General features: G+C 47.7%; 1 protein-coding gene across 3 annotated transcripts; it reads left to right on the top strand.

The window, feature by feature from the left end:
• The first annotated feature begins 9,251 nt into the window (after positions 1-9,251).
• On the top strand, positions 9,252-14,960 carry CITED1 (Cbp/p300 interacting transactivator with Glu/Asp rich carboxy-terminal domain 1). 3 transcript variants are annotated; one of them, XM_031446394.2, is made up of 4 exons: positions 9,569-9,704; positions 10,219-10,237; positions 13,667-13,791; positions 14,333-14,960. In XM_031446394.2, the coding sequence occupies exons 3-4, from the start codon at positions 13,732-13,734 to the stop codon at positions 14,876-14,878; spliced, it is 606 nt and encodes a 201-aa protein (XP_031302254.1). In that variant the 5' UTR covers positions 9,569-9,704; positions 10,219-10,237; positions 13,667-13,731; the 3' UTR covers positions 14,879-14,960. The 3 variants fall into 3 exon arrangements, with proteins under 3 accessions (XP_031302257.2, XP_031302254.1, XP_010989592.2); XM_031446397.2 differs by lacking the exon at positions 10,219-10,237 and having other exon boundaries at positions 9,252-9,704; XM_010991290.3 differs by lacking the exons at positions 9,569-9,704; positions 10,219-10,237 and adding an exon at positions 10,565-10,893.
• Positions 14,961-24,821: the final 9,861 nt, after the last annotated feature.

Raw genomic sequence — 24,821 nt, forward strand, 5'->3', positions numbered from 1 at the left:
CCCCATACTTGCGACATCAGACGAGGTGATGCCTCGAGGTGGCTGGGAAGATGACCAGTCCAGTCTGGACAGCCATTCTCCCCACTACCACCTCTTCCTACCGTGTTCCAAGCTGGTGGCAGCATGAATTGTCATTTACTCATCCCCTCAGACCAGGTGAGGCCAGGGCCAGGCAGCCTGGGTTCCAAATATGGCAGGGAGTCAAAAGGCAACACCTGGGAGAAGTTTGAAGAAGATTCAGGAGAGGTGCAAAGGGGTTGTGGGAACTTTCCTCCTCCCAAGGAGCACTTCAGAGGCGAGCCCCATCAAGCCGGCCCTGGGAGAGGGCAGCTCCCCCCGACCCCCACCCAGTTGCCCCAGCCCAAAGCCCCCTGGAGAAGCCTTCTGCGGGGGCTGTGCCTTCTTTCCGGTTGGGCTTAGGGCCTGGACAGTTCTTGGCTGGCAGCAGCTGGGCCCTCGCACCTGTCGGTCTGGATCCCCTGCCTCCAAAACACACACCCCCACCTAGCTCGGCGTGGCTTCCAGATGGCCAGTCACTTAGGCCTTCACCCCACTTTGGACCTTTCTCTCTTTCTCCTTTGATTTCTTTTCCTTAACTTGTTTTCTTCCCCAGCACTCACTCTCTCATTCTCTTGCTGCTCTTTGGCTCTTTCTCTCTCCGTGGAATACATCACTTTCTTTTCAGTCTGTCTGTCTCTTTTTCCCCTGACTCTAACCAGGGAGCCGTGAGGTGCTCGCTGTCTCCAGTGTCACAGTGAGAAGTTCTGACGAGGTCATCTCTCCAGGCCCCAGCAGCTCCGACACTCCCTTTGGAGAAAAGGCAAGAACCTCCGGGTGGGGGTAGGCATAGAGCGAGGAAGGGAGGTAGAAGCAGGCAGAACTAGATTCAAATCCCAGCAGCCTCACTTGTTAGCTGTGTGACCTCAGCAAGCTTGCCTCACATCTCTGAGCCTAGCTTCCTGCACCTGTAAAATGGGATTGATAATCAGAGTGACAGCCTCACACAGGGAAGGAGGAGGTGTGAACTGACCTTGCTCAGGGATGAGAAAGGCCTTTAGGAGCTATAAGGGGCAGGTCCTAGCAGGCATTGCTTAGAAGGCAGTGAGGCCACGGGTCACTAGCAGAGGCTTTGGGGCCTGGTTTGAATCCTCCACCCAAAACAAATAGGACAGAGAATGTTGGCAAGCTGCCTAACACCCCTGTGCCTCAATTTCTGTCTCAGTAAAATAGGGATGAGGGAACAATAGCCCTCACCTTGCATCTCAGGTTGTTGGGGGGATTGGAGGAGAGAAGGATGGAGTAGTGAGAAGAGTGTGGGTCTGTCACCTAGTAAGTGCTCAGGAAATGTTACCATTGATGTTTGTCATCAGAGTTAGTAGGAAAAAACTTCCCTGAGGTGGCCTTCTGCTACTGGGCCACTGCAGGGACATAAGCTGTGTGCAGATCTCAGGTTCACCTTTTTACAGGGCCTCTGAGGATGCCTGTGCAGGCCATACCCCACACAGGGACCCCTGAAATTCAGCTTGCATTCCTCCCACAAAGCTACATGCCATGGGCTGAGGGTTGTGTCAGGCCCAGAGAGAGCCACACCTATTTCTAATTGGTCCTCCCATACCTTTTTGTGATTAGCATCAGGAGATGGTATGTGCTGGCTGAGGGGCACAGTCTCTGTGTGGAGGCAGGAGTGGGACCTTGGGTCACTGGGCCTCTGGCCCTCTCTTCATGGCTGGCAGCAGAGTCTGCACCTTGACCCCCCCTGAGCTTCCTTAGATCCTCCATCCATCTCCAGCTCTGATTGCTGCTCCCCAGAGGGACCAGCGTCTGTGGCTGCGGGGAAATCTTTCCAGTCCCCCTGGCGGTACGTGTGAAATGAATCGTAACCACGTTCACACTGCCATGTTTGTCTGAGCCAACCCCAGAGGCAATCAGGGCTACTGGTCCAAGCTGGGAGACTTCTCCATGCCAGCGGGGCTCTGATTAGAGGAAAACTGGTGCCCCTAATAAAAGATGAGTGGAAATTTGAGGCCTCAGATGCGATAGGAGATTGGAAGGCTGGGAGGGCAGGGCCCCAGATCCCAAGAGAGATGAGGTCAGAGAACTGCTCCCCGCATGGACATAAGATTAGGGGCCAAGGGGCGGCCACATCACCTCGGGGCTCAGGTAAGGGGAGCAGTTTCAGCCTGGTGCTGCAGGGAGCAGGGCGAGACTAAAATGGCCTCACCTTTTGAAGGATGGAGTCCGCTGAGAGACATGGTGCTGGCCTAAGAGTGGCGGGTGGCAGAAAGGGGAGCACAAACAAGCCCCCAAAGACTTGTGTTCTAGAAGCTGCGGTGAAACTGGGGAAGGCCTGGCATGCGGAGGCCTAGCCAAATGTGTTTCACAAAGTAAGATGAGGCCCCTGTTACTCTCTGGCGTGGGGAAATTTATGGACTGAGATCCTCTCGAACTGCCCTTTAGGGATTTGAAGCCTGTGGCTGCCACTGTGCTGGGCGGGAGGGGCTGGGGAGTGGAGAGGAAGGGAGCGCTGGGGTGAGGAGCCGGTGGCCCTGCGCCTGAGGAGAAAGCCCCTCTCTGTGCCGGAGAAGAGAAGCAGGGGAAAGTTCCCCGCAGTTTGGCCGAAAGTCATCCTGCCGATTGCTCTTTTTGACACAACCTCACACTTTCTTTCCAGTCCTATATTCCTGGCTGTGTGCAAGCTATTTCCACTTGGATGTTCTGCCAACAGCTTAAACTAAACATGCTTAAAGCAGAGTTTCTCTTCCCCCACAAAGCCTCACACCTTCCCAAGGCCTCCAGCTTCACGGCTGACACCCAAAGAGTCCAGGGCCTGGCCAGCCAGGCTGCATCTCTTTCTCCCCTATACTAGCACCTTTCCTCCTGCCAGCCTTTGAACCCTGTGCTTTTCCCTGGGGAATATTTTTTGGTGTCGTCTTTGCCATCCTCGGCCTGCAGCCCTCTCCCGCCTTGCACCTCGTCCCTGGAGATTCCTGCCACCCACCACCCCTAACTGGGCTCCCCACTCAGGGTCTCTCCCTCAACCTGGGCCACAAATACATTCTGGCCACACACACTGACCATTGAGTGCAAGCGTGCGGTGGAGCATCTGTCCCAGAAGAAAGAAGAGCTTAGACACAGATAACAGAGGAGCAGGGAGCCTAATGGGGGATGGTTTGGTATGAGTAGCAAGTTCAACCTGGCTGTGCATCCCAGCTCTGCTGCTTCCTAGCTTCGTGATCTTGGGCCTGTTATTTGGCCTCTGTGCTTCAGTGCCCTTCTCTCTAACATGGGGATGATAGTGCTGACTTCCTAGGGTCCTTGTGATGCTGAAGGCCAGAGGGAGCATGGACAAGGGGCATATACTGGAATGACATCCCCAAAAGCTGGAGTGGGCAGAACCATGAAGTATGTGAGAGGTTGGGTGGCCGCAGCCATTTGTATATCTGCGGTTTTCCCATTCTGTGTAAATAACAGGAAATCAAGTAGGGAATCAATTCAACTGGCCCCAATTGTTGGCCCTTTCCAAACCTCCCCCACCCCCTTGTGTAAACAGGAAGCCAAGGCTACAGTCTGCGCAGCTGATTGGAGTGCCCGAGGATGCCCTGTTATCTCTCGGCTCTCTTCTCAGTTTTCTGTCTCTCAAGGCCCTTTCCTCGGGACTAATCGTGTTCCTGCCCCCACCCCCCTCCTCCTTCTCTGTCCTCTCTTCTTTTCAAGCCTCCTCCTTTTTTTTTTTTAACACAGGAGCAGAAGCGAGTGCCGGTCCAAGCCCGCTGGCCTGGGGCAGAGGAATGCGGCCGCTCCCTCGGCGCGGGGCGGCCAGGCCCAGGCGCTCGCTCAGGCTGGCAGCGGCAGGCGCGGAGCTAGGGAGGCTCCGGCACCTTGCTCTGAGGGGCTGGAAAGCACTACAGACGTTAGCTCATCACTCCCTGGCAGAGGCCAACCGGTCTGCTATTCTCACTAGCATCTTCCAGATGGGGAAATGGAGGCACGACCGCGCTCGCGCGGTGTGGTTGCAGACTTGCAGATCCCAGGGGGCCTCCTGGGCAGGGTCTCCGGATGAAGCAAGGGGAGGAGGGCTACCCAGACTTCCCCGAATGGACTTGTAGTCCTTGAGATCGTACGGGGGACGGAAGATATAGAAAAGAACTGTGGTCCAGACTTGCAGTATCTGGAGGGGGCACCAGGGAAGAGTGGGAGCGCGGTAGCTAGGACTCACCATCATTTGAGCCGCCCCACCCACATGAAGGGGTCCCCAAACAGCTGCAGCTTCACTCACTAGTCCATTAGGAATGAAATGACTCACCACTCTTACTGAGACGTTTGCCCCACCCATTACCTCTGGAATAAGAGGCAGCCCAGATAAAGTCTGCATGACCAGACACCAAAGGGTTAACCATGATGCAGGTGGGTTATTGTTTTCCTCCTGGCGCTTTTCTGTTATTTCCAAATTCTGTGCAGGGAACAATTATGACATTTATCACCAGATGAAATGCTAATTATTTTTAATTATTAAAAAGAAGCAGCCACTGGGATGTGTTGAGGAGCCCTGGGGCTTTGGAGTCAAGACCCCGGGGTCAAGCCCACTCTCTCACTTCCCAGTTGTGTGACTTGTGGGGCAAGTGACTTCACCTCTTTGACTTTCCGTTTTCTGTAAAATGGAGATAATTGACCCCACAGGGCTGACATAAGATTAAAAGATAATGTGTATGAAAATGCTTTTTAAAAAAATACTCCTGGTAGGGAGGGTAGAGCTCAGTGGTAGAGCGCGTATTTGGCATGCACAAGGTCCTTGGTTCAATCCTGAGGACCTCTGTTTAAATAAACAAACAAACAAACAAACAAACAAACAAACTTAATCAGCTCCCCCGCCAAACATAAAACAACAACAAAGAGGCATAACACCTAGAGGGCCTCTTGAAAAAAATTTTAAATACTTCTGGAACTTTTCAAACATATACACAAGTCAACATTATAATGAAGGCCTGCTGTACCCCTCGTCAGCAACTAACATCTTATTTTTTCTATAGCTCCATGCACCTTTCCCCCATCCCACTGGAAGTTTTTAAAACAAATCCCAGACTTGCCCTTTTTTCCTAAAAATACTTCAGTATTGAACTGCTTTTTACATTTTTTATAAATAAAAAATAATACACGATAGCTGTAAAAAAATTGGAAAATGAAGAATCACGTATAAGAGAGAAAACAAAAATCATCCATAGCCCCATCACCCAAAGACAACCATGTATTGGAGTACTCTATTATTTATTCTATACACGTATATATATATATATATATATATATATATATATATATGTATTTTAACAAAAGTGGGATTCTACAGTATATGCCATTTGTAGGTACTATTTTATTTTAATTGTAAAAGTAATAAAATTATATTACAGAAAAATCAAGAGAAGAGGAGAAATTACCCATAATCCTTTACCATTTAATATTAAAACTGTTAATATTTTAATATATTTCCTTCCCCTTTTTTCAATTTACAGACATACTTTTAACACCAATGGGATTTTGCTGATTATGTGTTTTTCAAATTATGAATCTGTTTTCATTGAAAGAAACTAATATAATCTTATTGCAGAAAAATAAAGGAAAAGAAAAATATCACCCAGAATCCCACCACTCAATTATAATCACTGTTAATATTTTGGTGTATTTTCTTCCAATATTTTTTCTGTGCACGTATAATTTTAACAAAAGTGGGAGCATACTGTTTATGCAGTCCATTAACTACAAACTTAAACTTAATTATAAGAATAATAAAATCATATTGCAGAACATGGAGAAAAGAGAAAAAATATCTCGCAATCCTACCTCCCTACTGACACTGTTGTTGGCTTGATATTTTCCTGACCATTGCTTCATTACTCATATTCATCTATGGTTGGAAACATAGTATTTAATTTTCTGCTCTTTGTGCCCTTTGCAACTTGGCATCATATTTATGCAACTTTGTACCCAGTGTTTTTTTAATTTAATATTTTGTTGTGAACATTTTCCCATGAATAAGTTTTTGAAGTCAGGATTTTTTAAAAATCTCTTTAAAAAAGGACACAAAATAAACTTATCTACAAAACAGAAACAGACTCACAGACACAGAGAACAAACTTACGGTTACCAGGGGTTAAAGGGGGTCTAAAGGGACAAATTGGGGGCCTCTTGGGCTGTGATGGAAATGTTAGCTATCTTGATTGTGGTGGTAGTTTCATGGGTGTATACATCTATAAAAATTCATCAAATTGTATATCTAAAATGTGTGTAGTTTACTGTACAGGAAACACAATAAAAGTGTTAACAAATTTTTTAAAATAAATTTTAAAAAATTTTAGTGCCAAGGTACCAAGGGATACTCCCTCACCATGGACATTTACATTGCTTTCCATTTTTCACCATTATAAACAATCCTCCAAACATTCTTGAACAAAGATTTGTGCTTTTTAACTTTTCTACATACCTACTGAGTACCCATCTCTGGAGACCACTCTGTATACTTAGACAGGGGCTGTCCTGTAAAAAGTCATCATCTTTTATTGGTCCCTAATTTACTCCTGTCATATGGCTCAGACAGCCCTTGGTTCTGGAAGGTGGAATTTTGAACACAAATCTGCATTTTCCTCTTCCTTCCCTTCCTGAGTTTATGAACCTCCATCCCCTCGCAGTCTGGTTTTTAAATTAATCAGTCAGCAAGTATTATTGAACCCGAAGTATGTGAGCTAATGCAGGACTAGAAGGTAAAAGGAAAAAATCAGAAGGTATTTGTTGACCACTTACTACATACCAGGCACCAACCTAAGCTTTTTCTTTGATCCTTGCAACAAGCCCACCGGGTTGCTACCATTATACTCCCCATTTAACAGATGGGGAAACTAAGGCACAAAGAATGAAGCCATTTGGCTTAAGATCACACAGCTAGTAAATGGCCAGTAGGGATTTAAACCCAGGCTGACTGACCCTAGAACCTGTACTCCTGACCATAGTTTAGATGCCTCCTTAACCTCCCAGGCAGCAAGGTACAAGGGTGAGGGCAAGGGCGCTGCAGTCAGCCTAACCTGGATCCAAACACCCAGCCTCCTGGCTGTGTGAACTTGGGCAAATCTCTGGGACTCCGTTTCACCTTTGGTAAACCCTAGCTCACAGGGTGTGGGAATTAAATGAAATGATGGATGTGAACACGCCAGGTCCAATGCTGGCGCACAGAAGGTTCTTGCTGGCTGATCATCCCTGTCCTCTCCTAGGTTTGCGAGCTCGCGGTCTAGTTGCCAAGTTGGAGATAAGAGTTCAGCGGAGAGCTCTGAGCTCGGCTGGAGCCTACTGGGAAGTCAGTGATCCAGGGCATATTTGCAGAGAAATGCAAATGTCTACTTTGCTCTCTCCCTGCCTCAGCAACTAACCTCCCCTTTCATCTGCCCCCAAAAGGAAAGGGGTGGCTTTTGTGCTCCGAAGCTGAGTGCTTGAAGCCTCTCTCTTCCCTGCTCCCCAGGAGGTGGACAGTGGAGATGACAGGAAGTCACCAGTGGGGAGACCCTTTCTGGCATGTGGGCGCAGTGAAATGTGGCGGAGGGCGCTCCTTTTTCTGTCCTTCAATGGTCCGGATGGGGGAGGGGGCTGGCTGTTGAGCAACTGCTCCGGAGACACTCCAGAAGCCGAGAAGAACATATGCCTCTTTCTAACAATTGGCCTGGGAGCCCTCCAATAGATGGAGGGCGGATCCGCCACCTCCCGGATCCGGAGCCTGCCGCGGAGACGCGGACGCGGTTTCCAGACCAGCTCCCGAGCTGGGGGCTGAGGCGGAGGGTAGGTCGGAGGTCCAAATTAGCAAAACACTGTTAGAAAGCCCAGGATCGCTCACGTCAGACAAACATCAAGATGTCTTGAAGGTGTATTTCACGTGCAAACTCGGGACAGATCCCGCCTTTTATCAGAAGTATAGCGGACACGATCCACGATCTTTGTGCAAAGTGAGAAAGTGCAGCGATGGTGTGTGGGATGTGGTTGTTACTGGCGTTTGTGTTGGGGTAGAGTGAGGTGAAGGAATGGAGACACGCAAGGCAGCCTTGGGGGCTGAGGAATGGGTTTACCTGGAGTCCAGAGCACTCGCCCCAGCTTCCTCCAGGCGTCAGTTAAGGACCTTGACTGTCCCTTGTTTGCTCCCCATCTTTATGTCAGTAAGCCAGTCAGTCCATTAACAAACAGAACTTTGTTCAAAGAGCAAATGCAGGGCACTTGGGGGTACTTAAAAAAAGAACTAAAGGAAAGCGAGAGGGAAAGGAAGGAAGAAGGAAGGAAGAGAGAGAAAGAAAGAGAGAGAGAGAGAGACCTTTAGGTCTTCAAATCCAATTAAAAAGACAGAACAGATACATAGTGAAAATGACTTTGTGGCAGTCCTTCCCCCTCTTTTTTCTTAACATCAGGACTTTAAGGAGAGGGAAAGAGCATGTTTTATAAACACTGTAAACTGAGTAGTTGTTGCTGAAAGGGTCCAAAGAAGGGAGTTTGGTAGAAGGGTAATCCTGGTGGCCTTCCTGTAAGAGGTGAGACTGGGAACTTCTTGTCCACGAGGAGCCTGAACTGAAATGAAGAAGACCCGAACCTCTTTTCCGAAAAGATTTGTAAGATAACACCCCAACCCAAGAAAGACGTGCTCCTAATGCAAAATGTTATTCCTGTTACCTGGGAATGATTATATAATCATAATAAAATAACTGGGATACTGGGAAGGCAGGAGGAATCCCCGAGAGCCCCGGGCAAGCTCTTAGTACCCTGCTGCCTGTTCTTGGCTTTCTGGCGTGCCTCGTGAGGTGCACCTGGCCCCCGATCCAACATATCTCCACGTCTCAACCCGCCAGCCTCCTTCAGCCCTCGATAACCACAAGAGAGAATCCCTCGAACCCAGCCTCAGCTCAGGCCTTCGAGGGAATCTACCGTTGCCGGCCGGAGAGGCCCTCCAGGAGGCTCTGCCCGAAATCTGGCTATTTAAGAGGAAAGGGACCCTCAGCCTCGGCCCTTCAACAAGGGAGATGGTGCAGCCCAAAGAGGGCAGACAGGCTCCGAGAAAGTCCTGCAGAAAACCCAAATCATGCCCCTCGGGCCCCGTCCCATGTGCGTCCCCCTCCTCCGAGTCATTTCCTGAGCCCACAGCTCTCCCCCCAACCCCCTGAAGCCCGCTCTGGCCACCCTCTAGATTTAGGTCAGAAAACAGACACTAACAGCTCTCCCTCGCCTCAGCGAAATTACTAAGTGGAATTTATTGGGCAAGTCCATGCAGGGTGGTGGGGAGAGACTGTGCCCCAGGCCCGGGCCCCCGCCCGCTTTTGAAGCGCAGGCGTGGGCCGGGGGCTCGGGGCTCGGGGTGGCCACGGCCTGGGCCCGCCAGCCGCACCCCGGGAGCTGTGGCCGGTCGCCGGCGCCGCGGGACCCGCGGGGCTGCTGGGACTCCGTTCCCCAGCCGGCCCTTCGCTTTCACACGATCCGCGGTGACTGCACCAGCTCGAGCGCCTTTAAAGGGCCACACACGCCAGCCGCCGCTATAAAATGTTCCCAGCGGCACAGCTGCAGAAGGGGCACCGCTGAGCTGCCGAGAGGAGGCTCGCTCCGCCCGGCTGCCCGCCCACCGCCCGCCGGCGAGGGGTCGTTCCTGGCGAGGAGGAAGAGGGCTGAGGAAGGCACGGCACCCGCTCTGGCCCTCAGTGAGTATCCAGTTCAGATTTTGCCACCAACTCGCCCACGAGCCAGGACATGTGCTAATAATGCCCTAAGCCGGTTATAAAGACGTGGAAATTGGGGGGAGAGAGAAAAAGGGGGAAAAGGGTCTGTCCTTCCTGGGATTCTTAGCCGAGGCCAGCCTGCTGCCGTGTGCGTGTGCGTCAGGGCTCTCCGGGCGGCAATAGGGGCTTGAGAGCCGGTTCCCCCGCGCCGGGAAGGGAGCGCGGTGGCCACCACCGTCACCGCCCCGGAGTCAGGCGCCGAAGCTGCAGGCGGGCGGGCGGGCGGGCACGGGCGCGGGCCGGGGCTGCTTGGCGCGGCACGGTGCGGTGCGGCGGCGGCGGCGCGGCGGTGCGGGCTTTTCCCAGGCGCCCCGGGGTCGGGTGGCACGGAGCGCGACCGGCTCGCGGCGGCGGCGGTGGCGGCGTGCGTGCCAGGGGCTGGGGGCTCCGCCGCTGCGCCCGCGACTCACCGGGCTCCGCGCTTCCCTCTCTCCAGGGCAGGCGGCATCGCGGAGGTAAGCCGGGCCGCCGGGCAGGGCGCTGGGCTGGGCGGCGGGGCCGGGGACTCCAGCCGAGAGGGCGCGGGGAGCGGCTGGCGGCCGGGCGGGCCGGAGGGCTCTGGGGGACTTGTTTTCTGTTTGAAAGCTGCTCTGCTGGGGGCCTAGGGGCCGCCTCCTGCCCGCTCGCCAGCGAGCCGGTTCGCTCGCCAGCGCGCCCGCCTGCTGGCCAGCCGGGCCGGGCACCCGCTTCTCCTGGGGATACGGCAGCACCTTTTCTCCCCGCGCCCGCGCTTTCTCCAGCTTGGCTTCTACCGACTTTGCTAATCGCCCGGACAGCATCTGGACGCTCCGGCTCCGGGGCTGCACAAAGCTCAGGTTTCCTTCGGGAGCTGGAGGCGAGAGGGGCTTTTCGGGCCGAGTTCAGCGGAATTGCGGGATGGAAGTTAACGAATTCGGGCAACTTGCCTCTACTGCCCGGTCGACCTCTGCTCTTCCCCCACACCCACGCCCACATACACACGCACACCCACGCACACACCCCTCTGCCTATAAACGCCGGCGGCGGGGCCGGGCGGCACACGAAGTCCCTGCCTCGCCGAGCGCCGGACTTGGAGGCAGACAGACCTGGCTGCGAATCCCGGCTCCGCCACTTTCTAGCGCTGTGACCTTGGGCAAGTTACCGAACCTCTCGGAGCCTCTCTCGCTCTTCTCTCTCGCTCTTCTCATAGCGGGGTGATAGCAGTGACCACAGGCAGCTTGGTTGGCTAAGGGGTAGGCTCATCCCGCGGCCGCGTGGGGTGCTCAGCGGGCGCTCAGTAAGTGTTGGTGAGGCGCGGGAGTGGCTGCCGCCGGCGCCGAAGTGCGCCCCCGAGCGCGGCAACACCGCGGGGCCCCAAACTCGCTACCGAGGCCGAGACCCCGCGCCCCTCCCTGCTTGTCCATCCCGTCTCTCTCCGATCGGTTCCTGATATGGCACTTGCAGGAGTGGACGCTCGGGGCCCCCGTTGCCTGGGCACTCGCTCCCACCGTGCAGGGATGCTCCCAGCCGCCCCCAGCTCCAGCGGCTCCACCTGGGATGTGGCGAGGAGGGCGGCCGAGCTGTCCGCCAACAATAGGCCTTTAGTTTTCAGGTGGCGAAACTGACTGGTCTGGTTAGAGTGCATCCAAGCCAAGCCGCAGTACTGTTTGGATTTTTAAATTTCTCCTTCTGAGTGAGAAAATAGCAATCGAGATGGAGCCATCCGGTTGGTGCCATTTTAACTTTTGGTCCCCCAACAGGTCAAAGACGCGGCCCTCTACCTGCCTCTCCTTTCTCTCTTCTTCTTCTCCCCTTCCCACCCCCATCTAGGCGAGAGGGGGCTGCCGGCCCACGGGAAGGTCTGTAACGAAGGGCGGGCGGCGGGGCCGGGGACCGGTGGCCGGGGCTCGCGAGGTACCAGCGGGCGAGGAGGCACTTGTTGCTCTGCGTTGCCCAGCCGCCTCTCGCAGCCGTTTCGCAGTGGTCAGCTCGCAGCTTGGAGAGCGGGCTGGGACGCTTCCGCGCTGCTAAGTTTTGCCTTCGAATTGGCCAGGTGGCAGAGTGGGGACCGAAAACCGGGGAGGCAAGGGCAGGGATTCCGATCGAAATGCGGTTGCTTCTTCAGACGGATTCAACAACACTTACTGAGCGCCTACGGAGCACAGACCCAGGCCGGGGGTCAGGGCTGGTGGAGGGGAAGCGGTGATGGGAGGCGACAGATCTGAATGGAAACAGGGTCCTGCTTAGGGGAGCTCACAGCCTGAAGGGGGAGACATGGTAAAATAGTCTTCCCCAGGAACTGATATCAGAACACAGATACTTTGTTTTTCGCATTCTCTCTTTTTTCTTCTCTTTTTTCCCTCCTCTTTCTGCTTCTTTTTGTTCTTACTGCTGCTGTTTTGTTTTTTTTTTTTTCTTTTGTACGTTCGGGTACCGGGTGTCATAAAGAAGAAGGGCTGAATAGAAACAGGAAAAGATGGGCGCCCCTCCCCAGACATTTTTCTAAGGAGATGAAAATTGCTTGATCCTGAAGGTGCTGGGCTCTTGAAGACGACATGGATTAGACTCCTTGTCTCGTGATCACTGGCTTGAAATACTCTCAGTTTGCCTCGAGAAGAAACAGGGCTCCAATCAAGCAGTGGTGGTGGACCCAGCAACAGATTTTTTTCTCATGCTTTCTCCCCCTCCCCTTTCTTCTTTTTTCTATTTTTCTTGCCTCCCTCCCCTACAAGTAAGTGGTGCAAAGATAATAAAGAGAGGTAGTAAGTGGCCACCTTCTAGAAGTGTCTGGGCAGATTCTTAATGACCGCTGGGGGGAGGGGGAGGATGCCGTGTCACAGAGAATTCTATCCTTGTTGGAAAGATGACTCTTTAAGATCCTGAAGATTCTCTGGGCCAAAAGGTATTTATAAATATGAAATCCTACATTTCTAACTCATCATGAAGGCTAGAATATATGGGGCTTTTTTTTTTTTAAGGCTTCTAGGAAAATAAGAGTTTTCAGAGATTTTTAATTTTCTGGTTTGGGGATATTCTTTCCCCCTTAGCTCTTGGCACTTGAATTAGGGGATGAATTATTTGGGAATCATTCTAGGTATGATGACTTGGCCAGCCATCATGTGAGGCATGTGGGCATAGGGTGCTAAATCCCACTCCCAGAACCACTGCTGCCTGATGGGAAAGCCACTGAACCTCTGTGCCTCAGTTTCCCTCCAGGAAGAATTATGCCCACCTGTCACTACAGATGAGTGTGGCTGGGCTCAGGGCAGGTGTCCTGGGAAAGCCCAGTGCTGCTAGGGCTGTCTTGGAGGGGGCTTGTGGTGTGGAGGTAACAGCCATCCCTAGCTGCTCTCTGGCTGCCCTGGAGCCCCCAGACTACCCTGATCAGTCCAGCTTCTGAGTCCTGAGGCAGGACTTTGGAGCCCCGAGACATTTGCTTTGAGGACCTATTCTTTCTCTGGGTTGCAGCCTTCTGTCATCCCGACTCCTTTCCACTTTCTCCCAGTCCTAGCAGAGGCCCCAGCTCTCCAGCCTGAATGCCAGTGGCCCATTGAGACAGTGCGCTACTTATTCAGGGACATTGCTGCCCTCAGGATCAGGAACAGTGCCACCCACCCCCACCACACCCCCCATTTGGGGCCCTGAAATCAATTGCATGAGGAAACAGTCATATGCATCCCCTCTTTGATGATACTTGGGTGGCTGGCTGCCTGGGCAGCACCTGGACGAATCCAGCTCCTTTCCTGCCTCTGGCAAAAGTTCCAGCTGGATCTCCTCCCTGTGCTCAGGTGGTCTCTGGTCTTGAGTCTAATCCTGTCACCAGCCTTGCCATGTAGCTGTGTGGAGTTGCCCTGCTTCGGGCTTTGCTAGTACTTTCTTGGTCAATAAAGCCTTTGCCCTTATCACCTCTTCTCCCTCACACACAGCACAACAGCTCCAGCTGGCAGCATCACGTCCCACCAATTTATCCACCTTCTGCCAAGGCTCTGAAATGCCAACTATGTCAAGGCCTGCGCTTGACGTCAAGGGTGGCACCTCACCTGCAAAGGAGGTAACTTGGGCCATTTTACTGATGAAGACACGGAAGCCCGGAAAGATGACCTAGTCTGGGGCCATGTGGGAGGCCCTCTGAGCTGTGGTAGCTGGTGTCCTTCAGCAGCCAGGAGACAGCGGAGCTTTCTCCAGGGGGAATGAAAATAGCTTCTACTGAAAAAAGGGTCACATCAAACCCATTAGGAGTGCTGAAAGATGTTGGGGAAGGGGGCAGAGAAGTAGAATTGGAAAAGACCACCCCACTGAGAAGATGGAAGTGAGGATGAGAAGAGGGACAGTGACAGCCCCTTTGTAGAAGGGTGAGCTGAAGGCAGAGTCAGGGGAGGGAGATAAATGCAGTGAAGTCACTTAGGAAAGTGGGTGCCCAGCCTGGGAACTCAGGCCAGAGCACAGTACTCAGAGCCATGATGGCAAAAGGAGACTCAAGCCTAACTTTCCAGGGGGGCCTTTTTGCTGCCTCCCCACCACTAGCCCCCGATGAAGGGTGAGGGACAAGCCAGGAGCAGGGATGCCATACTGTGCCTGTCTCTGTCTTCTAGGATGCCAACCAAGAGATGAGCTCTCTGGCCTACTCTAACCTGGGGGTGAAAGACCGCAAAGCAGTGGCCATTCTGCACTACCCTGGAGTAACCTCCAATGGAACCAAGGCCAGTGGGGCTCCTGCTAGTTCCTCGGGATCGCCATCTCCAATAGGCTCTCCTACTGCCACCCCTCCCACTAAGCCCCCACCCTTCAACCTGCACCCCGCCCCCCACCTGCTGGCCAGTATGCAGCTGCAGAAACTTAATAGCCAGTATCACGGGATGGCCGCTGCTGCCGCCGCAGCCTCCACTGCTCCGGGCCAACCCGGGGAGGCAGGGCCCCTGCAAAACTGGGGCTTCGGGGCTCAGGCGGGAGGGGCGGGGTCACTCTCTCCCTCTGCCGGTGCCCAGAGCCCTGCCATCATCGATTCGGACCCGGTGGATGAGGAGGTGCTGATGTCGCTGGTGGTGGAACTGGGACTGGACCGAGCCAATGAGCTGCCGGAGCTGTGGCTGGGGCAGAATGAGTTTGACTTCACGGCAGACTTTCCATCTGGCTGCTGATGCCAACTGTTCCTAAAGATGGAGGAATAAAGCCACCAATTCTGTTGTAAATAAAAATAAAAATTAATTACAAAGAGATGGACTCGAGGTGTTCTTCATTGAGGTTGAAAGGGGTGTGGCATCCTTTTAGCAATTCTAAATCCCGTGGTGGGTTGTGGGTGGATAGTTGGGAGGGAGTTGGCCTGGATGCGAGGAATGGGGAGGACACAGGATGGGGTGGGGGGAGTGCTGCTCACTGAATTCCTGCTACCATCACCTTTCTCTCTTCCGGAGCCCAAGTACCCAGTGTCATTGCCCTAAGACCTCAGGAACACTGTTCTATTCGAGGTTGATGACGGGGGCCGGTTGGGGGCATTCCTGGAAGAAAGACTGACCCAGCCCCTCTTACAGCCTACTCGCCACTTGCATATCCAAGTCTAAAGGGTTGCCCTGACCACGTGGCTCACACTTCACCAACTCTAAAAGCCACCCCCTTCCACTCTCTAGTCCCAATCCAGTTGATGCATTAAGGCCACTCCTTTGCCTTTTTGCCCACGGGCAATAATTGGTATGATCTAAGAAGGATCCAATGACCTGGGAGCTCAGAGTTCTCTGGAAAATTGCGAAAACTACAGACCATTAAAGTAAGATTCAAGGTGCCTTCAAGTCCCTCAGGCAGTTGCTCAACCCCAGCCCCTATGCCTGGGACACTCTGTGCTGGTCTGAGTGTCCCCTAAGTCTAGCCTCCCTGGCCCACACTATGAGGACAGCCTGTTTCTTGGGTCTGGCCTCTCCATCTTAAAGACACAAATCATGGCTGGGCTCAACAAGTTCAACATTTGGGGATACAGCTGTTGCCCTTAGGTTAACTGCTGAGGAGGCAATGGCTTCAGAAGCATGTCAAGTGACAGAGATTAGCACTGAACCAGAGTCTGGCCTTGGGGCGTGGGGGCAGGGGGCGGGTGTGGAATCCAACCCTGTCCTCATATTGACACAACCCAAGGGCCTCTAGACTCCTCTCCCCACATTTCGGACTCCCAGAGACATTCATCCTGGGAGACTGGGAAAACTGATCGGCTGTTTAAAACTAGCATCAGGCCTGTCCTGTAGCAAGTGCTTGTGCAAGGAGCCCACTGAAAAAGGCAAGGCATTGGATTCAGTACTCCCTGAGCACCTGCTCTGGGCTGGGCACTCTGCTGGGCACCGGGAGCATAAATTAAAATTTGTACCTTTAAGGGGGGTCCCCATCTAGAAGGAGAAAGGCACCAATAAATTATAATAAAACGATATTTCCTATAACACGGGGAGAAGGTGCTATTCGATCTCAGAAAAGGAAACAGCTCCATCTGCCTGGGAAGTCGGGGGAAGGATTCCTGGTATTGAACTGGTTCATCTGTTTGTTTCTACATCTCACAAGTAATAAATGCAGGATCCCATCTCCTTGGAAAAACTAGAAACTCTACAGATCAGGCCAAAGTACCCTTTGACCAGCTCTCACCCTCAGTCTCGATCGCCTCTTGCCCTCCACAGAGGTAGCAACTGTTTATCTATTTGCAGTGTATCCTCACTGGCCTTGCTCTGTGCCTTTACACAAAGACTTATCTACCCACAGAAACAATTGGGTTTCCAAACAAGAGCAGAGTCAGCCAAGGAAAGAATGAGTGAGGGGGAAAGCTGTTACGCAAGTGTATGTTCACGAAAGGGGCTGCCCCGGCTGAAAAAACAGAAGTTCAGCACGCAGGGTCAGAGGGCCAGGAGGGGGGCATGGGAGGAGGCGACTCAGAAGAAGTTTGCAAGAGGCAGGGCACAAAGGGCCTTCTAAGCCAAGCGGGGAGCCCACCTGTATCCTCGGCACCACCAGCCCTGTGGCTTGTGGAGACTCAGAGCTTGTAGGAAAGCAAAGAATTAACTAACTTTGCTTTTTAGGATGATCTCACTGAAGGTGGATGAATAGATCCATCTAAGGCAGTGAACAGGGAGACAGGGGGTTCTGAGACGGGCTGGAGAGGCAAGGTGACAGGGTGTTTTTTGTTAATTGTTTCTTGCTGGAGATAGAGCGTGAGCAAGGAAACATCACAGAGTACAGTCGGGGAAGACAGGGAAGCCTCTGCTCCTGCCCTACCAGTTCACATTCAGGCCTCTGACAACAAGACCAGACACATTCACTAGGTTACCAGGAGATTCCCAAGCCAACTCCAAGTCTCACCCTGGGACAGGCCCTGGGTGCTGGGAAACAAGGTTCCCAGATGCGTGCACACAGGTCAGGTTCGCTGCTTACCCACAAGGTGCTCGTAGTCCCAGAGCAGATGGAGATGCATAACCAAGAGTGCCTCCTAGAGATAAGGAGCTGTGCCGCTCCCTGGGGACAGGAACTCACAGTCCAGTGGCAGAGAGGGCCATAATCTTGAAGGATGAATCAGGTGTCCATCAGGCAGCAATTCTAGTGGGGACCGGAGGGGAGGGCATGGCCTTCAGGCACAGGGAACAATTGGAGCACAAATTAAAAGGTAAAATCAGGACACGGTATAAACCAGAACCAAGCATTAGAAAGCCCATGGATTTTTCAGGGAAGGGCAGAAAGTTCAATAGCCTGACCGCCTTGAAGGGCAAGAGTGCTAAGAGAGGGTAAGTTGGAATCAGATCTTTCAGTCATTCCTCCTTTATTTCACTGAGCACCTCCTATGTACCAGGCACACACTGAGCACTGGGGAATACGCCCTTGCTCTCATGAAGCTTGGAGTTTAGCAAGGAGATCGAAGGCAGTCATATAATCATGAAGATCATTAAAACCACAAATCATGAGAAGTGACAGGAAGAAAAGGTCCAGGTGCTATGAAACATGTGATGGGACAGGGGGGCTTAATCTCAATTGTGGTACTCAGGAGGGCTTCTGAAGTCTTTGAATAAAGGAGTGCTGTGGTCGGAGATTGCATGGGGAAAATGAATCAGGCTACAGTGTGTGTGACAGATTAGAATTATGGTGATGGTAGAAAGCTCTTACAGTGGTCCAGGCAAAAAGTAGCAAAGGCAGGAAATTAGTCTATGATGAAAAAGTAGCATTTCAATGGAGAGTTGTCCTTCAGTGATTAGAGACTTTCACTTCTGTAAGATAAAAAAGTTCTAGAAATTGATTACACAATGTGAATTACTTAACACTACTGAAGTGCACCCTTAAAAATGGTTAAGATGGTAATTTTTAATGTGTTTTCTACCACAAATTTTTAAGGTAGTATTTCAAAGTAGAGGGGAAATGAGGGACTATTTAATAAATGCTTTGGGACAACTGGATACACTACCTCATACTTAAGATCAAAATGACTTCCAGATGGACCAGATTTAAAAATAAAAAGTAAAACCATGAAAGTACTAGAAGAAAATATGGGGGGATTTACATGAAGCAACCTTTCCAAGAATGACACAAAACCCAGAAGCAATGGAAGAGATTGATATATTCAACTACATTTTAAAAACCATGCATGGCAAAAAAAAAAAAAAAGGTAAGATCAAAAAATAAACAATAAGCTTGGGAAAATATCTGCAACTTAAAATGAATATGAAAACAACTCTTACAAATCAGTATGTTAAAGACCACCAACCTAATATAAAAATTAGCAAATAATATCAAATAATATCAAAACAAAATGCAGAAAAAGAAGTTAAAATGACTTTATGACTTACCAAAAAGTGCTCAAGTTCACTCATACTAAAAGAAATATATTTTAAAACTACACGAGGGGACTTCTGGTTCCACAACAAGATGATGTAGACTCACTTTTCCCTGTTCCTCTCCTTCAAATAGAACTAAACACCCTAGAAATTATTCAACAGACAATGATGAAAGGACTCTGAAGGCAGGAAAGCAGGCGAAGAACTTCAGGACTTGAAGAACAAAAACATGGGAAGTTTTCTCAGTTTTCTGTTTATTTTTCACACACCCCTAGACTAGGTGCCAAAGAGGCCTGCAACCCAAAACCACCAACAGCCATACACACACAGAGACAGACACATAAACACACACACACAAACACACACACACACACACACACACACACACACACACACACGTGCACACATGCACACATGCACAGACTGGGAAAGGATAAGCCCAACAGAGACTTAGCACAGAGGACCTAAGCCCTGCTCCATAACCAGAACTCCAGAGGGTAGTGGGATCTGCTTGCAGCAGCAAAACCCTAGGCTGTCTCAGTCCCCATTCCAGAACTGGGACACCAGCAGGAAGTCCAATTTGCCTGCAGCAGCAGCTGTAGCAAAGCCCTATGTCTTCCTACCCTCCACTGAATCAGTGACATAAGGAGACTCAGGTACCCTGGCTTCAGCCATGTCCCCCTGCCCCAGAAGATCACCCAGCAAAAACAAGCAGCTCAAGGAAATGCCTTCTGCCACTGCAGGCAGCACCAGCAAGGATGAAACAGGAGCCCCATGGACAACAGAAGAATGAAGCAGACAAAAATAGCATTGCAAGGACTTGGAAAAACTAAACTGTCATTGGAACTACAACCCACAGAAGTAGACTGAAACATACATACTAAACCTAAACAGGGTGACTGCCTGCTAAAATAGAAGATTGAAATGGGATCAAGAGTCTCCTAACATAACCAAAATGTCCAGAATACAATAAAAAATCACTCATCATGACAAAAGCCAGGAAAACTACAATTTTAATGAGAAGAGACGATCAACTGACACTAATACAAAAATGAATCAGATGTTGGAATTATCTGACAAGGGTTTTAAAGCAGCCATCATAAAAATGCTTCAACAAGTGGTCACAAATTCATTTGAAATAAATGAAAAATTAAAAATCTCAACAAAGAAATACAAGCTATAAAGAAGAATTCAATGAAAATTATAGAATGAAATAAAAATAACTAAAGTAAAAAACTCGCTGGACAGACTCCAATAGTGGAGTAGAAATAACAGAGGATAGAATCAGTGAGCTTAAAGACAGATCAATAGAATTTAGTTGATCTGAACCCACCTGAACACTGATAAGCTGTGCTAAGCTATGTATGTTTATGATACTACTAGAGCAAGTACTAAGAAACCTATACAAAGCAATTTATATATTCAGAATCATTATAAGTAAATCCAAATGGAATATGTTCAAGTAACTCACAGGAATGCAAGCAAAAAGAAACAAAAGATATTGTAAGTCAACTACACTTCAATTTAATAAATAAATAAATAAACAAACAAACAAACAAACAAACAAAAAGAATAAGAAACAGAAAACAATAAAATGGCAGGCTTAACCTGACAGAGCAATAATCACTTGAATGTAAGTGAACTAACTATACCAATTAAAAGAAAGAGATTAAAAAAACCCACACAACCCAACTATATGCTGTCTACCAGAAAAGTAGCAACATAAGTAGGTTGAAAGTAAAACGGTGAAGAAAGATATGTCATGCAAACATTATTTTTTTAAAGCAGAAGTGGCTACATTAATATCATTTAAAGTAGACTTCAAAGCAAAGAACTTTACTAGAGACAAAAAGAGATATTGCATAATGTTAAAAGGATCACTCCACCAACAAGACATCGCAACCCTCAATGTACACATTGTTGCACTGACAACAAAACTGCAAAATACGTGAAGCAAAAACTGAGAGCTCTGGGGCAAGAGACAGATCTGCAAGTAGAGTGGCAAAGTTTAACCCTCTCTCTCAGCAACTGATAGAACAGCTAGACAAATTCAGCAAAGATATAGAAGAACTCGACCACACCATCGACCAAGAGGATCTAATTGACATTTATAGGACACTTCATCCAACAGCAGAAGAATACATATTCTTTTCAAGTACTCATAGAACATTGAACAAGATAGGCCACATCCTGGGTCATAAAACAAATCTTAAGAAATGTAAAAAAACTGAAATCTGCAGAGTATGCTCTCTGGCTATAATGGAATGAATCAATCCAGAAATCAATAACAAAGATAACAGGAAAATCTCCAAACACATGGAAACTAAACAACATACTTCTAAATAATCCATGGGTCAAAATGGAAGTCTCAAAGAAAATTTTTAAAAACATATTGAGCTGAATGAAAATGAGAATATGACTTACCAAAATTTGCGGGATGTAATGTTTTTAGCTACAGAGAGGGAAATTTATAACACTAAATGCTTGCATTGGGAAAAGAGGGGAGGTCTCAAACAAATAGTCTAAATTTCTACCTCAAGAATGAAGAAAAAGTAGAGCAAAATAAACCCAAACCAAGCAGAAATAGGGAAATAATAAAGATAAGAGCAGAAATCAATGAAATTGAAAACAGGAAAACAATGGAGAAAATCAATGAAACAAAAAGCTAGTTCTTCAAAAAAAAATCAATAAAATTGACAAACCTTTAGCAAGACTGACACAAGTAAAAAGAGAGAAAACATAAGTTACCAATATAAGGAGTGAAACAGGGCTATCACTACTGATGCTGAATCTATTATTGGAATAATAAGGGAATACTATGAATAACTTCATGCTCATGAATCCAATATAGGAGAAATGGACAAATTCCTCGAAAACCAAAGCTACCAAAACTCGATCGAGATGAAATAGATAATCTTAATAGTCCTATAACCACTAAAGAGATTGCATTTGACTAGTTGAAGAGCCCTTGGAAAAGAAAGCTCTAGGCCCAGATTTTTTTTTTCCACTAGAGAACTTTACGAACTATTTAAAGAAGAATTAACACCAATGTTACACAATGTCTTCCAGAAAATAAAAGGAGGAAACACCTCCCAAGTATTACCCTGATCCCGAAACCAGACAAGGAAAACACACACAACAAAAAAACTACAGATCAGTCTCTCTCCTGAAATTAGATGCAAAAATTCTAAACAAAAATTTAGCAAATCCAATCCAATAATATATTAAAAATATAATACACCATGACCAAGTGAGATTTATTCCAGCTATAAAGGGTTGGTTCAACATTCAAAACTCAGTCAATATAATTTACCATATCAACAAACAGAAGAAAAAAAAATATGACCATGTCAGTTAACACAGAAAAAGCATTTGACAAAAATCCAACATCAAATCATGATTAAAAAAAGAAAATAACCTCTTAGTACACTAGGAATAGAGAGGAATTTTCTCAACCTCATAAAGAGCATCTTTAAAAAAAAAACTTACAGCTAGTGTAATACTTGATGGAGAAAATCTAAATGCTTTTTCAGTAAGATCAGGAACAAGACAAGAATGTACATTCATCATTCTTACTCAACATAGCACTGGAAGTAAGGCAAGTGCAGTGAAGTAAGAGAAAGAAATAAAATGCACACAGATAGAAAGAAGGAAAGAAAGAAAAAAGAGAGGAAGGAAGGGAGGAAGAAAGGAAGGGAGGAAGACTTTCCCTATTTGCAGATGGCATGATTGTCTAGAAAATCTCAAGCAATCTACAAAAACCACTCCTAGAAGTAATAAGTAAGTCCAGTAAGTTCAAAAGATACAAGAGCAACACACAAAAAACAATCACATTTTTATATACTAGCGATGAACACATGGAAAGAGAAATTTAGGATGTGATACCATTTACAATCATTGAATACACACACACACACACACACACACACACACACACACACACACACTCACTTTTGTATAAAACCTGGTCAGGATCTGTATGTTGAAAATTACAAAATATTGATGAAAGAAGTCAAAGAAGGACTAAATTGATCTATACATGTCATTCAATTTTTATCAAAATCTCAACAAGTTTTTGTTTTTTTGGTAGACACAATCTTGCTTATTCCAAAATTTAGGGAAAGGCAAAGGAACTAGAGTCACTAAAACAATTTTGTTAAAGAAGAATAAGTGAGAAGAATCACTCTAGTCAATGCAAAGTCTTACTGTATAACTATAGTAATTAAGACAGTGTGATACTGGTGGAAGGAGTGACACATAGATCAGTGGAACAGAATCAAGAACCCAGAAATAGAATCACACAAATACAACCAAATGATTTTTGACAAAGATGCAAAAGCAATTTAAAGGACGAGGGGTAGCCTTCTCAAAGAATGCTGCTGAAGCAATCGGATATCGTCTATAAAAATTAACTCAAAATAATAACTGATTCATTGTAAAACAAAGTGCACAACTCAGAAAAAAAAAAAAACGTAGAAGATCCTCAAACTTAGCGTTAGATGAGGAATTCTTAGACTTGACACCAAAAACACAATCCATAAAAAGGAGAAACTGATATTTTCAACCTTGCCAAAATTAAAAACTCTTGCTCTGTGAATGCCTATGTGAAGAGGATGAAAAGACAAGCTATATCCTGGGAGAAAATACTTCCAAACCACATATCTGACAAAAGACCAGTATCTAGAATACACAATGCACTCTGAAAACTAGCATATGTAAAGAATCCTCCAAACCCAACAATAAAAAAACCCCCAAACAATCCAGTTAGAAAATAGGCAAAAGAGATGCACAGATACTTCACTGAAGAGGATATTCACATGGCAAATAAACACAGGAAAAGATGTTCAGCACCACTTAGCCATTAGGGAAATGTAAATTAAAGTTACAATGAGATATCACTACACACCTGTCAAAACGGCTGAAATAAAAAGTAGTTACATCCCCAGATGCTGATAAGGATGCAGAGATATAGGGCCACTCACACATTGCTGATGAGAATATAAAATGGTACAGCCACTGTGGCATAGAATATGGTAATTTTAATCAAAGTAAATCATATGCTTACCATACAAGTCAGCAATTGCAGTCTTGGGCATTTGCTTCACGGATATGAAGACTTATGCCCATACAAAAATCTGTACATGAATGTTTGTAGCATCTTTATTCCTAAAAGCCCCAAACTGGAAACGACTCAGATGTGCTTCCATGGCTCAAACAGTGCTCCATCTATACCATGGAATGCTATTCAGCAATAAAAAGGAATGAACAACTTGGATGAACACCTAGGAAATTATGCTGAGTGAAAAACAGCCAGATTCCATGTATACAACATCCATGAATTAATATAATGATAGAAATGGAAAACAGATCACGGAGGCTAAAGCACAGTCAAGAGCACAAAGAAAGCCTGGAATTAGATTGGCTTCTTAACCAAGCTTCACTGTGAGCTAGCAGCAGTTTGGGTGAGTGGCTTAAACTCTCAGAACCTTGGTTTCCTTGTTCATAAAATGGTTTTTATTCATTCATTCATTCATTCAGTCAGTCAGTCAGTCAGTCAACAAATGCTTAGTTCCAGGTGTCGAGGATAACAGTGAACAAGACGGACAAAATCTTTGCCTTCATAGAGCTGACATTCTAGTGGGGAGAGAGAGGCCATAAACAAACACACTAACTAATTGCATATCAGCAGAGATTGTACTATCAGGAAAAGTAAAGCAAGGTGAGGTGAAAGAAGAAAAAGCATCTAGCACAGTAGTAGAACATAACAGTAAAAGAAGAAAAAGCATATGGAGTGCTTAGCACAGTAGGTACTCAATAAATATTAGTTGTTGTTACACATTGTTATTAATAATCAGCAAAATACTACTTTATTGAGGTATAGTTGATTTACAATATTGTATTAGTTTCAGATGTACAGCATAGTGATCCAGTTATATATTTTTTTCAGATTCTTTTTCATTATAGGTTATTACAAGATATTGAATATAGTTCCCTGTGCTCTACAGTAGGACCGTGTTGTTTATCTATTTTATATATAGTTATTAGTATCTGCAAATCCCAAACTCCTAATTTATCCCTTTCGCCTCCTCCTTTTTCCCTTTGGTAACCATAAGTTTGTTTTCTATGTCTGTGAGTCTGTTTCTGCTTTGTATATGGATTCATTTGTATTATTGAAAAAATGCTATTTTTAAGGGTTTAAGTGTTAGTAAGGCTGCAGTGAAATGAATACTCTCATACAATGCTGATGGGTGTGCAATTCATACAGCCTCTTTGGAAGCCAGTTTGGTAGGTCTTTTAA

The sequence above is a fragment of the Camelus dromedarius genome, chromosome X, assembly GCF_036321535.1.
Source record: "Camelus dromedarius isolate mCamDro1 chromosome X, mCamDro1.pat, whole genome shotgun sequence".
NCBI lineage: Eukaryota > Metazoa > Chordata > Mammalia > Artiodactyla > Camelidae > Camelus > Camelus dromedarius.